The sequence below is a fragment of the Heterocephalus glaber genome, unplaced genomic scaffold, assembly GCF_053883595.1.
Source record: "Heterocephalus glaber isolate CG9 unplaced genomic scaffold, H.glaber_assembly_v1.0 deba00001504, whole genome shotgun sequence".
NCBI lineage: Eukaryota > Metazoa > Chordata > Mammalia > Rodentia > Bathyergidae > Heterocephalus > Heterocephalus glaber.
The window spans coordinates 33,914,773-33,927,549 of record NW_028258324.1 but is presented as its reverse complement, the minus strand read 5'-3'; the positions used below and the strand labels follow the sequence as shown (position 1 = coordinate 33,927,549).

The 12,777-nt window shown below is 35.7% G+C and overlaps 1 protein-coding gene across 1 annotated transcript in view; it reads right to left on the bottom strand.

Moving 5' to 3' along the window:
• Window positions 1-12,777, bottom strand: part of Lekr1 (leucine, glutamate and lysine rich 1) — a 218,895-nt gene that overhangs the window by 64,940 nt on the left and 141,178 nt on the right. Inside the window, 3 exon segments of the mRNA XM_087186421.1 lie at window positions 7,111-7,311; window positions 7,665-7,695; window positions 7,698-7,741. Of these exon segments, the coding sequence (XP_087042547.1) occupies window positions 7,111-7,311; window positions 7,665-7,695; window positions 7,698-7,741 (276 nt within the window).

The window sequence follows — 12,777 nt, the reverse complement described above, 5'->3', positions numbered from 1 at the left end:
AATCAACCTAACGAAAGAAATCAAAGGCCTCTTCTCTGAAAGCTATAGCACTCTGAAAAGAGAGATTGAAGATGATATCAGAAAATGGACAGACACCCCCTGCTCCTGTGTAGGAAGGATTAATATAGTGAAAATGGCCATACTTCCAAAACTGCTATATAGATTTAATGCAATTCCAGTTGAGATCCCATGGGCCTTGAGAAAACGATCCAAAAATTCATTTGGAATAAGAAGCAACCCAGAATAGCAAAAGCAATTCTAGGTAACAGAGACATGGCAGGGGGTATCACAATCCCCAACCTGCAACTCTACTACAAAGCTACTGTGATAAAAACAGCATGGTACTGGCAAAGAAACAGACCTGAGGACCAGTGGAACAGATTAGAAGATGCAGAAACAATGCCAGATACATTCAGCCATCTCATCTTCGATAAAGGAGCCAAACACCCTCACTGGAGGAAAGATAGCCTCTTTAATAAATGGTGCTGGAAAAATTGGGCTTCAACTTGCCAAAGATTAAAACTAAACCTATATCTCTCACCATGCACTAAACTAAAATCAAAATGGATTAAAGATCTAAATATTAAAATAGAAACTCTGAACCAGTTGGAACAGAGGTTAGGTAGAACTCTTGAAGACATCGGTGTAGGAAAAGATTTTATGAACAAAACCTCAGTTGCCCATGAACTAGCACAAACAATCAACAAGTGGGATCTCTTCTTATAAAAAAGCTTCTATACAGCAAGAGAAACCACCAGCAGTGTGAAGAGACAACCCACAATGTGGGAAAAAATCTTCTCCTGCTCTTCCTCAGACAAAAGTCTACTCTCTCAAATCTATAAAGAACTTAAAAAAATCAGACCTCCTAAATTTAAAGACCCAATCCAAAAATGGCCATCTGAAATGAACAGACATTTCTCAGACAAAGAAGTAGAAATAGCAAATAAATACATGAAAAAATGTTCAACATCACTGGTCATTCGAGAGATGCAAATGAAAACAATGCTGAGATTCCACTTCACCCCAGAAAGAATCCTGCTATCATGAAATCAACCAGCAGCAAACACTAGCAGGGCTGTGGGGAAGGACGAACCTTGCTCCACTGCTGGTGGGAGTGTAGACTGGTGCAACCACTGTGGAAATCAGTATGGAGATACCTCAAAGAACTAGGACTGGAAGTCCCATTTGACCCAGCTATTCCCCTGATGGGTATCTTCTCCAAAGAATTAAAAGAATCATACCACAGTGATATATGTGCACCCATGTTCATAGCAGCACAATTTGTAATAGCTAAAACTTGGAAGCAGCCCATTTGTCCATCAACTGGAGACTGGATAAAGAAAATGTGGGGTTTTTTTTTAATAAAATGGAGTACTACTCAGCCATAAAAAATGAAAAATTAGGGACATTTATAGCTAAATGGATGCACATTGAAGTGATACTCTTAAGTGAAATAAATAGGACACACATGTATAAATACCAAATAATTTGTCTACTGTGAGAAGCTGAAAGTGTAATAAGGACTAAAAGGTATAATAGATAATGTGAAACAGGAAGAAAAGGGGCAAAGGGGAAGGCAAAATGGGACGAGTAGAGGAAAGGAAAGAAGGGAATGGAAGTAATATGAGAAAATGAAAAAATGGAAACAGTCTTTGTAAATAGGGAGGGATGGAGGGGTTGAAGGGAGGGCAGGGGAAGGGGGAAACATAAGAACCCAGAGAGATTATGTAAAGGTGCAAATTTCCAATGATGAATGTCATTATATTGTATACGTAAAATGTACCAATAAAATAAAATTTAAAATAAATAAATAAATCTATACCTAATTTTAAAGTTCATTATTTATATACTAAGCCCTCATTACCAAACAACAAAACAAAACCAGAGCTCTTGTATCACATCTGAATACTTTTTATATGAAATATTAAATATAGTAATCACTTCTCATTGCTTCTAGTTTTTATGAAAATAAGACAAGCCTCATTAAAGTATCCAAACATTTAGTTTATCTCCTTTTAGAATGTGGTTGTCAAGTTTGTATTCTATTTGCAATCTGAAGATATAACACTAGTTCTGATTTTGTCAAGGTCCTGTAGAGCAGACAGGAATTAGTGCTTGGTGAGTGAATGGGAGTGGGTAAGACAGGGAGGAGAGGAGACCCAAAAGGGGCATTCTAGGTTTTTCTGCCTTCTGCAGGACAGTGAGTCCCTTGAAGACTCATTGTCACCACAAAATTGAGAAAAAGAAGTCACACAGAATAACTGATACAACTTAGTTCTTCAAGACAAATGCTGAGGAAAGTGTTTAAATTGTGAAGGGAAACTGAGTAGACACTCTGGGGTTGAATTTTCTCTCTGCCAGTTACGTGGCCTTAACCAAGAAATTTACCCTTGGTTGACCTTAATATCCACATCTATAAAATCAGAAAAATGACACCTGTTTCATAGATGAGGTCTGGTAGTCAATTTCTTTGTACAAAATTGAAAGTGGCTTCCCATCTGGGTTGGTAAATTAGAAAAAGTGCTCTGTCTTTCTGGGATCAAACCTATGGACTCAGGCGTTGATAAGGACAGGAACACTTAAGCTGGAAAGCGAATCTCTTTTCTGGGGCAAGAGGCGGGGAGAGTAGAATCCAGGCACCCTTAGTTCCTCCACTGTTGACATCATCTTGTCTAAGCCAGTGTGTAGAGAAAATGAGAAAATATTCCACAGAAGAATTTAATGGCCCCCGAAGACTATGAAATGTGTGGATCATGTGTGAGAGGTCCAAGATGGATGAAGGGGAAGGAGGAGGAGAGGGGAAAAAAAACAGGGAAGGAGGCTGGAAGAAAGGGAGGGAAAAGGATAGAATGAGAAAGCAAGTATGTTTAATCATGGGGTCATGACATATAAAGAAAGACAAGAGACTCATGGGCCTCCTATAATAATTGCTAGATTTTATGTGTATTTTTCTACAGGGAAGGTTTATAGTTTTCAACTCAAACAGTCACAGAAAAGATAATAGAGAAGTTAATGTAATGGAGTGAAAAATATGCTTCAGCAGGACAGGGAGCAAGTAAGAGACAAATAGCTACAGACATATATTATTTATCACACAGAATAATTTACATGTGAGCATCTTGCACCTAATTTTAATTACAACTAAGCTTTCCTCTAACAATGCTCTTTGCCATTCTCAACATTTTATGGGAAAATAGACCCCATATAGGAAAGTTTTCCTATACTTTTTTTCTTGGAATTTGCCATGATAGGGATAATATAACATTTGAGAAGGCAAAGGGTGAGAGATCGATTATAAATAGATGTGTTCTAGCTGTATGGTGGTAGGTCACATTCTAGTGTATAAGCAAAATTCTCTAAGCATTACAAATAGGCAAGTTTTCAAGCTTATAAAATATTTTTATAAAATATATGTATAAGTTTGTTATAGGAAATTTAGAACATATTTTTACTAGGAAAATAGTTTTCCGTAAAATGGAATTAGGCTCCCAGACCAGCCCACAGAACATATTTAATCCACAGTATGCTGAACTACATTCAGGAAAGAGTTCCAGGCCTGGTCCCAGACATCTTGTACCCCAGGAAGAGGAGCCTGAGGGTTCTCTTTGTAGAGAATTTAAGGACTAGCCACAGTTTTCTGGCACTAGCTACATTCCTCCTCATCCACAAAGGACGCCTTTCTCAGCTGTTTCAATGTGTGGCAGACCTTCTCTACTGCAATTCCTGTAATCCAAAGAGACCTACTTCTCTTCCTTTCAGTGAAGGCTCTTCTGACTACAGCTCCTTCAGCTGAGTGTGAGGGAGGAAGCAATGCATAATTAAATAGATTTGTAGTAATGGATGAACTGTTTCCTGGTTATAAATTTACTTCCCCCTCCAAATTCAGTTCTGCCAGTTTTTTCCCCCTAGGGTCAGTTCTGGCTTTTTATATATTTCTCTCCTTTTCTGAAACTGCATAGTGTCTAAATTGAACATTTTGTGACCCCAGCAAGGGCTCTGTTGTCTTGAGAGGTGGGGAGTAGGGGAGGAGTGGGATTATCAGAGACAACCTGGATTTACAAACTCACACACTGCTGCTGGGAGAAGTTGGTCTTTGCCTCTGGTGACTCCATCTGGCAGCCTAGGTGGGTGCAATACTTCCACAGCAATGGTTTTGGACTCTGTAGTGTAGCAAATTCCAAAACACTGCTCGGACCTTCTCAAAAAGAATCTCCCTGGGTATTATCAAGCATCTCTAGGTGTATTCCGTGTTCCTGGAGCCTAGCTTCTTTTGGAGGCATGTCCTTTCCTCCAACTGCTTATAGGCACCTTTATTTAGTGGCCCCATTAGCATTTTATATCACAGCTTCAAGAGCAAGCTTGTTCAGCTGAGAGACAAGGTCAGTTTACTGAAGGAAAGTAAGTTCATTCCTGAATCTTAGGGAATGTCTGCCATTGATTGCAGGAGGGAAGGAGAAAGCCAAAATAGAGACAGGGAAAGTGGCAGGTTAACAGGTTGCTCTGGGCACGAGGAGAAGACAAAGTTTCATTGCAGGCTTGAGTGGTAATTCCAGAAGCTTCCAGAGTCATTTGTTCTTCAGGATATCTTTTAACCCTTTGGCTTACTACAGATTAGACCCTGGATATTTTGTTGTTGTTGTTTTTTGGTCCCGGGGATCGAACTTGGGTTCTTGTGCTTGCGGGGCAGACGGCAGAAGCACTGAGCTAAATCCCCAGCCCAGACCCTGGATATTTTGCTACCATCTACTTAAAAAGAGACAGCTAAATAACCCACAGAAACAGGCAAGGGGGTGGGAAAGAATCTTACTTTTGTCTCCTAGGCTTAACTACATAAAAAATCAACAAATATTTATTGAGTGGATATATGTGCCAAGCTCTGGGAGGCAGTAGAGAACAGGCACACAAAAACTTGAAAGTAACCTAGAACAAAGGAAAAGGACAACACTTATGTCTAAGAGTAATCCTATGGATACACAGTATCCTGTATACTGGTCAATAAGTACATTGCTTGGTTTACATGTCAGTAAACCAAGTGCCACAAATGAGCAAGTAATGTTTGCTTCTGGATAGATGAAAGCACAGAGAGCAAAGAAAGAACTGGGCAAGAACACAAGAAAAATATAGAAGGGGAACAGGGAATTTGCTAATGTAATTCTCTGAAAGCTGAAAGAAATTCTTCATTCAGTGCTTATAACTGAAAGTAAGATACCAGTAAATTTTTTAAAACATGGCAAAATATATATATCCAACTGAATATGCTACTTCAAAGCAAACCTACAAGAAAGCTCTACATTTCTTCTATTGATATTACTAACCATCAAAACATTCATAAGTCCCTTCTTCTAATTGCAGTTAGAGATAATTTAAATAAATTATTTTACTTTGTATTTGATCCCAAATAGTATTTCCTAGATAGATTTACAACCATCCTCAGAGAAGAATATGAGATCCATCTGAGCAAAGATAGATCTTCTCAATGACTATTGTGAAGGAGACAGCAAGCATCTGAGTAAACAGTTAAGCCTATTAACTTGGTGTCATTGGAAATGTGGTATCCTAATAATGTAAGAATTCTTCAAACAGTCAAAGTTCTAAACCGAAGACTTTTAAAATTTATATTTACTTCATAGCATCTTTTCAAAGATGTGTCTTTTATATAGAATATATAACTGATTTTAATCTTCTGGATTCAGGGTCATCATTATGACCAATGTTATTAACCTATTAAAAATATAGAGACACTCTTAAGACACTCTTACTGATGTGTGTAGGGTTATTTGTCTATCATATGCAGAAAATTGCAAAGCTTTTAGTTTTTGTTTGCATATATAGTTCTCTCTGGGTATGTCTGCTCAATGTTTCAGCTGTTATTCCTTCTCTTACTAGTAAGCATGGCTTTTGTCAATTTCCTGGTTATAAAATTGTTGCTTCTAGTATGCTATCGACTGAGCAACTACATAATCATGAAATGACAGAGTAGTTGGGGTGGAGTGAAGAGCTACATAAGTTCAAGGCCCATTATCTTTTTTTTTTTGGTACTGAGGACCGAACTCAGGACCTTGCACTTTCAAGGCAGGAGTGGTGCCACTGTGTTAAATCCCCGGCCCTGGGCCCACTATCTTTGCAAGAAGCAGATTGTTGGTATCAGGATAAAGAAGAAAAGGTGAAGAGAAACAGCTCTGCCATTCTTTTTATTCAATTACAGAGAAGTAGATGTAAAATCACCTCAGAAAAGGACCAGAAACAACCCTTGTTTCCATATGAACTACAAAGATCTCCTGCTAACCTGGAGTAGAAATCAATACAGTACGCATTGCATTGTGCTAGGGAGAAAGAGTTCTTAAGACAACAAATCTAATTACCCAATTCTAAGCTATCTACCCACTCCCCTAGCCCCACTTCCACTTTTCCTCAGCTGCCTATATAAAAATACTAAAAAAGAAATCTTCTAAATTATATTCATAAATGAAATCAATAAAATAAAAAATAAAAAAGAATGATAAGAAGAATGAAAAATAAACAGCCTATATCATGTGTTACTCTTGGAATGCTTCTTAGCATCCTCAGTATCACCTGAGGAAGTCTCTTTGCTTGTGGTAGCTCTCAAAAAATGTGGTGACTGATAAGGAAGGGAGAAGAAAAGTAGAAACCAATAAAAAGGAAAAGTGATATAAAAGGCCTTTCCAGTATTCTCAAGGCCCTGGGTTCAATACCGAGTACCACCAAAAACAAAAATAAAAATAACTGATATAAAAAGACATTTTCCTATTGAAAAGTGAAAGAATACACCTATCACTGGCCCAGGTGAAATTTAGTAGTACAAGTATTATATAGGATGTGGTTTTTCTCAATAAAATCTGATATCAATTGCAACTTGAGTCCCATCCTTACCCTTACTAGCTGACTGACACTTTACACATCACTAAACTAATTTGGGATTCAGTTTAATCACTTGTAAAATGAGGTAGTGAGATACAGTGACCTTGGGAATAAATATGTCTTTAATATGTCTATAATTTCATTAATATAATATGTAGGGCAATGATGTTTCAAATGTATATGGAATATTAAGCATAAAAAATTTTTGTAAGAAATTATTCTTGACTGTACCTTTCATTTTTCAGTGTTACAACTTCTTCCTTTGTCTGATTCAGAAGAGTTTTGGATATCTGCAGTTCGTTTTCGGCAAGGTGAATTCTTTTTGTGTCTTCTTCTTGCCTTTCTTTCATAAACAGCTCTTCCTGTAAAGTTTTATATATTTGTTGACAAGTCATTAAAGAGTCTTCTTTCTCTTTAAGCAACCTAGTGTGCCTAAAAAGGAACAGAAAAAAATCCCACCAGTTTGCATTAGATATGTTTTTATGTTCACCAAAGATATATGGAAATTTGACTTGAAATTATAGACTGTAACTGTAACATAAAAATTAAACTGTAACTATAAAAAAATTAAAGATTGAAGAATATGGATAATACTATGACCTTAAAATTCTTCTATTAGGCAGAGGTAAACAGCAATGAAAAACTATAAGATATTATGAGCTTAAATTAGGTATTACATATGTAAAAAACAAGAAAAAAGAAGTACATTCAAAATAAAATATAATTTAAAATTTGGCTTCAAATTAGATTATATAAATATTAATTTTAAAATTTGCGGTATATACCGTGACTCAGCAATAATGGATTCAAACTTAGTTTTCTAAGTTCTTTTTGACAGTCATCAGCTTCATTAGTTTTAATCCTAAAATAATACAAAAGTATTTAAATTAGTTAAAACTATTACAAAGTAGTTAAAGTATAAGTGTTTTCTATATCATTACTTAACTCATCTGTAGAATTTCTTAGCAACTTCATATTATTATTTCTTTAAAGAAATAAACATTCAGTCCACTTCTATAGTAGTTATGCTAGCTCCTATCAGATTTACATTTAAATAAAAAGAATAAACTCTGGATATTAAAAAAAAATTTAAAAATCTAAAACAAACAAAACAGAAAACCACAATCCTTCTGTGAAGGCACTGGAAAGTGACCAAAAGCAGATTCTGGAGGAATATTGACACTTGGAATGAAATGGCAGCATAGAATCAGGTTGCTTTTTAAAATGATTTTAAGCCTGAGAGCAGGTCCCAGTATGTACCACACAGGGAAACTAAAACTGGTGGAAAGTGAAAGCTTTCTGGCCCACAGAATCAGAGGACAGCATTTGGGGGAAGTCACAGCTGCTAGAAAGTAAAGGGGGGTCCCCGAATGGGAGAGAGGCAGAGAAAGGGAGTCTCAAATACTGTACTGCATATAAATTGGTCTGAGCCTCGAACTAACAAGCACACAGAGCAGACTCCAAAAAGCCTCATTACAGATAAAAAAAACTGGACTGAGATTGAGCTGCTGCCCTAGGGACTGAATTTGTATTTTGAGGCCAACCAAGTTAATTGTCTGCTTAAAGCACTAACTATCCTTACCACCATCAGCAACATTTGGGGGGAGGAATAAAACAAAATCCAGAATCTCCATAACAACATAACACAATATCCACACTGAAGTAAAAAATTATTTAACTAGATATAAAGAAACAGAAAAGTCTGAATCATTCTTAAGAGAAAGATTAAGTCAATAGGGACTGACTTTGAGATGAGTTAGATTTTGAAATTAGCAGCCAAAGGGTTTTGAAGGAGCAATTATAACGCTTCTCAAAGACATAATGGAAAAATTTTTATTAATAAAAAGACGAGAAATTTTAGCAGAAAATAAAAACTATTTAAAAGAACCAAACATTTGGCTTGATCTTATATGACTAAGTTTTATAATAATAATCAAAATTGTTAATACATTAAGAAAGATTTATATTCGAATTTAATTTAGAATGCTCATTGATAATATCAAGTCATTTTCTGAATGAACTCCAAAATAGCTTACAAACAGCACTATGAAATATATCATTAGGTTATAAATGAAATCTGCCTTATTTGTAGAATTATTTTAATTTGTAATAAATGATAAAAATTATGAACATGTAAACATTCATTTTTAAACATTTCATTGTAAAATTTAACAAATTTTAAGATAGAGTATTGCATAAAACAAATATATAAATATGATTAATTACTATTAGGAAAACATTCTGGTTACTACCATCCAGGTCAAAAACAAAACTTTACCAGCAACCCTACAAGCCGCTGATGACCCGGTTCCAGTCCCTGCCCACTAACTACCTCCTCCCTAAAAGTAACCATCCCCATGAGTGTGATGGCAATTACTCTGCCTTTGGAGTTTTATTTTCTAAGTGTTATCTGCCAACATTACTTTTTAAAGTTTTGCTCTTATTATAATTCCTTTAAAAACATTCTATTTCCTCCATTGCCCCCCTTTTTGTAAAATAATTCCATTAAGGTATTGCACTGGCATACAACAAACTGCACGACTCTGAAAGGCATGACTTGACAGGTGTGATGGAATCCTCATCATAGCCAAGCAGCACATGAGCACGCTCCTGACCTTGGCCTCCAGCACCAGCTCCCCTTAATGAAATGGCTGTTTCCAAGCTGGAGCAGAGTTCATATATTTGAGACATCTTATCATCCCCAAAATGGAAGAAGTGCTTATAAAAGATGGTAGCATCAGATTCCAGTATCAGAACAATCAGTTTAAATGAGGCTCCTACTTATTGAGCCTGGGATGATCTGAGTACTCAAATCATTAAGTATGAATTATAAAAATTAAAAAATAGGAATGCAGGAGTCTGTAGAATGAATGAGTGAATGAATAAATGGAGGCTCTTGCTTATACTAGAGCGCTAAGGACTAATAAATGGGGAGGATGGTCTGGAGTTGGAAAAATTACCCTCACTACAGTATTGATTGGATCAGGCAAAAATCATTAATAATTGTTATATTTTGGTGAAAAGTAGGGGATTTACATGTATTAAAAGTGTTTCTTCTATACTTCTTACTAAATGAAAGGGAATGGCTCCTCCTCTATTAATATATAATGGACAAACTGAGCAATGCCTGGACCAGGTGATCAAAGTTAACATCACCAGTGAGAGGTGTATGGTGAGCCTCTAGATCTGATGTCCTGAGGACACACTGCCACAGTGGGAGCTCAGAAAATGATACGCCCAACATAGGGGACCTGAGGAGCAGCAGGTGCTAAAGGAAAGTCTACTCTGATGTACCCTTATCTGTTTAAAGACTGGACGGCCAAAGAAGAAAATAATTACCTTTGATCCCTTTCTTGAGTTTTCATTAACTAAATTCATATCTGCAGAAAGGAAGATTAAAGAATGAAACCACACCTAGACAAATATTGCCACAAATGGATAAGTACTGCCAATTTTCTAGACCCATTCAGGGTGTCATTTTATTAACTATTGTCTGAGCATCAACCCATTCATTCATCTAACATAATTTACTACCCCTCAGAATATTCATGTTCCTCATTTCCATTCCCCTTTTAAGCAAGATATTAAAAGCATCTGGATCTTATTAGGTTATAGGGTAATCACACTCCTATGATTATCCCTGTGCTCATCTATCATCAGATCACTTCAGAGGGCAAATGAGAGCTTTCACTTTTCTCCTAAACCATCTGTATGGTTTTCTACCTGATGATATATAGCCTTAATCCAATAATGAGGAAATATCAGACCAATACAAAGTGAGGAAATTTTTATTTTAAAAAACCATAATGAATCAGACACACATTTAAATATGACATTGCTCCTCTGGTGTGAGAAACCAAAAGGATAAATAAGGACCAAAATATATAATAGACATTGGAAAAGAGGACAAAAATGTTCAAATGGGAAGGCGAACAGGGAGAGGGAAGGGGAAAGAAAGGAAGGTAAAAGGAAAAAAGAGAATAGAAGGAAAAAATAGAAACAAAGCTTTTGTAAATAAGGAGGGGGGAAGAGAGGTTGAAGGGAGGGGAAGGGATTGGGGACAAAAAAGAAAAAACAAGACATATTATGTACAGGTACAAATTCCTTAAAATGAATGTGATCATTATGTATATCTAAAATGTAACAATAAAATTAATTTTTAAAAAAGCATAACAGGTTCTGCATTCTTCAAAAATGTTAAAGTCATAAAGAGACAAAGATTAAGCAAATATTCCTGAATAAAATATGTTAAAGAAATATCCAATAGACTTTAGACTGGATGCTATACTATAAGAGAAAATGATGCTGTGAAGGACATCATCTGGTCAACTGATAAAATTGAAAAGTTGATGGTAAATTAAATTATTACAGTATATGTAAACACATGGCATTGATTATTCAACTGTAGTTATGTAAAATAGCTCTGTCTTGAAGAAAGGCAGGCTGAGGTATCTAAAGGTAAAAGGGCCATGTTGTATGCAACTTATTCTCAGATGGCTCAGGAAGAAAAGAATCTATTAATATGCATCAAGGAGAGTTGGCAGAGACAAAGGGGAAGAAGAGAGGGACAAATAGAAGGAACACAGAGGTAGAATAATGGGTTAAAATGTTAACAATAGGTTAGTCTGGATAAAGATTATTTGGGTGCTCTTTGAACTGTTATTATCCAGACAACGAATGTGAAGTTATTTCCAAATTAAATACTAAAGAATAAGAAACAAGGAAAAAAGATTAACAAAGGCTATGCTCAGGTGAGTGAAAAAGGAAAGCCATAAATGCACAGATATAATTTTTTATCAAAATTTTAAAAAGCTATAATACCCAGTATTGGTTAGGAAGTAAGAGAGTGGATACTTACAAACACTGCTGGGCTTGTGAATCAGTATAATCTTATTGAAGAACAATGAGTTATAATGCATTAAAAACCTTAAAAATATTCATGTTTAAGCCAAGCAAAAATTACCCCAAGGAAATAACTCTGTATGAGTAGGAAGATTTGTCTACATGAATTTTCAAACCATCTTAAAGTAAAATATTTGGACATTGTAAAAATAGGAGATAAGTAAATAAACTATGGTGCATTCAGATTAGAATATGATATAGCTATTAAAAATTATCCAGAAATGTATCATATAATGATGTGGAAAAAAATCCAGGATATATCATTAAGTGAAAAAAAATTGTAAAATAGTACCTCAAGTATGATACCAATTATGTTAAAAAGTACTCATTACTTCAAAAACTGGACTAGAAGGATATATTGCAGCATAATTGTGGCCTTTAAAAATACATTCCTATATTTTGCAAATTTGATCCATGTGCTTTGAAATAAAAAACGTTACTTTTAAAAATGCCTTCAGATGCAGTAGCCTCACCATAATGTTCACAGTATGTTCAGACTATTAAACATCCATAGTATACAAATGTAAGTGCAGGAACAGTAAAATGCCTTGTGGTTGTTTTACTATTTAAATAACAAATGGGCTGCATTTTTTTCAAAAATAAATTCTGTAATTTTTTAATAGAGCTTGCCATCCCAAGAACTCTTACCATGTCCCTCTCATGCACCTCTATGGCAGTTGAGACACTCTGTCTTTGGTCTACCCTTGACAACAAATTGTTATCTTTCACTTCATTGGAACTGGGAGAAATGGAAGGAATAGAAAGAATGCCCACATCTCTTTCAGCACTACATTCTTTCTTTTACTCTCAGCAAATAGTGCTAATCCTTTTCTCTTCAACTGCTATGAATAAGCCTTCAGAAAGACCCCTGCTGCTCCTGCCAATCAGAGCAAAGGAAATAAGATGAAATAATTGGATATTTTCCCCTAATTTGAAAGGCAATGGCCCATACTATTCCACTCTTTAATATATAATAGGCATTCTTAAACTGCCTCC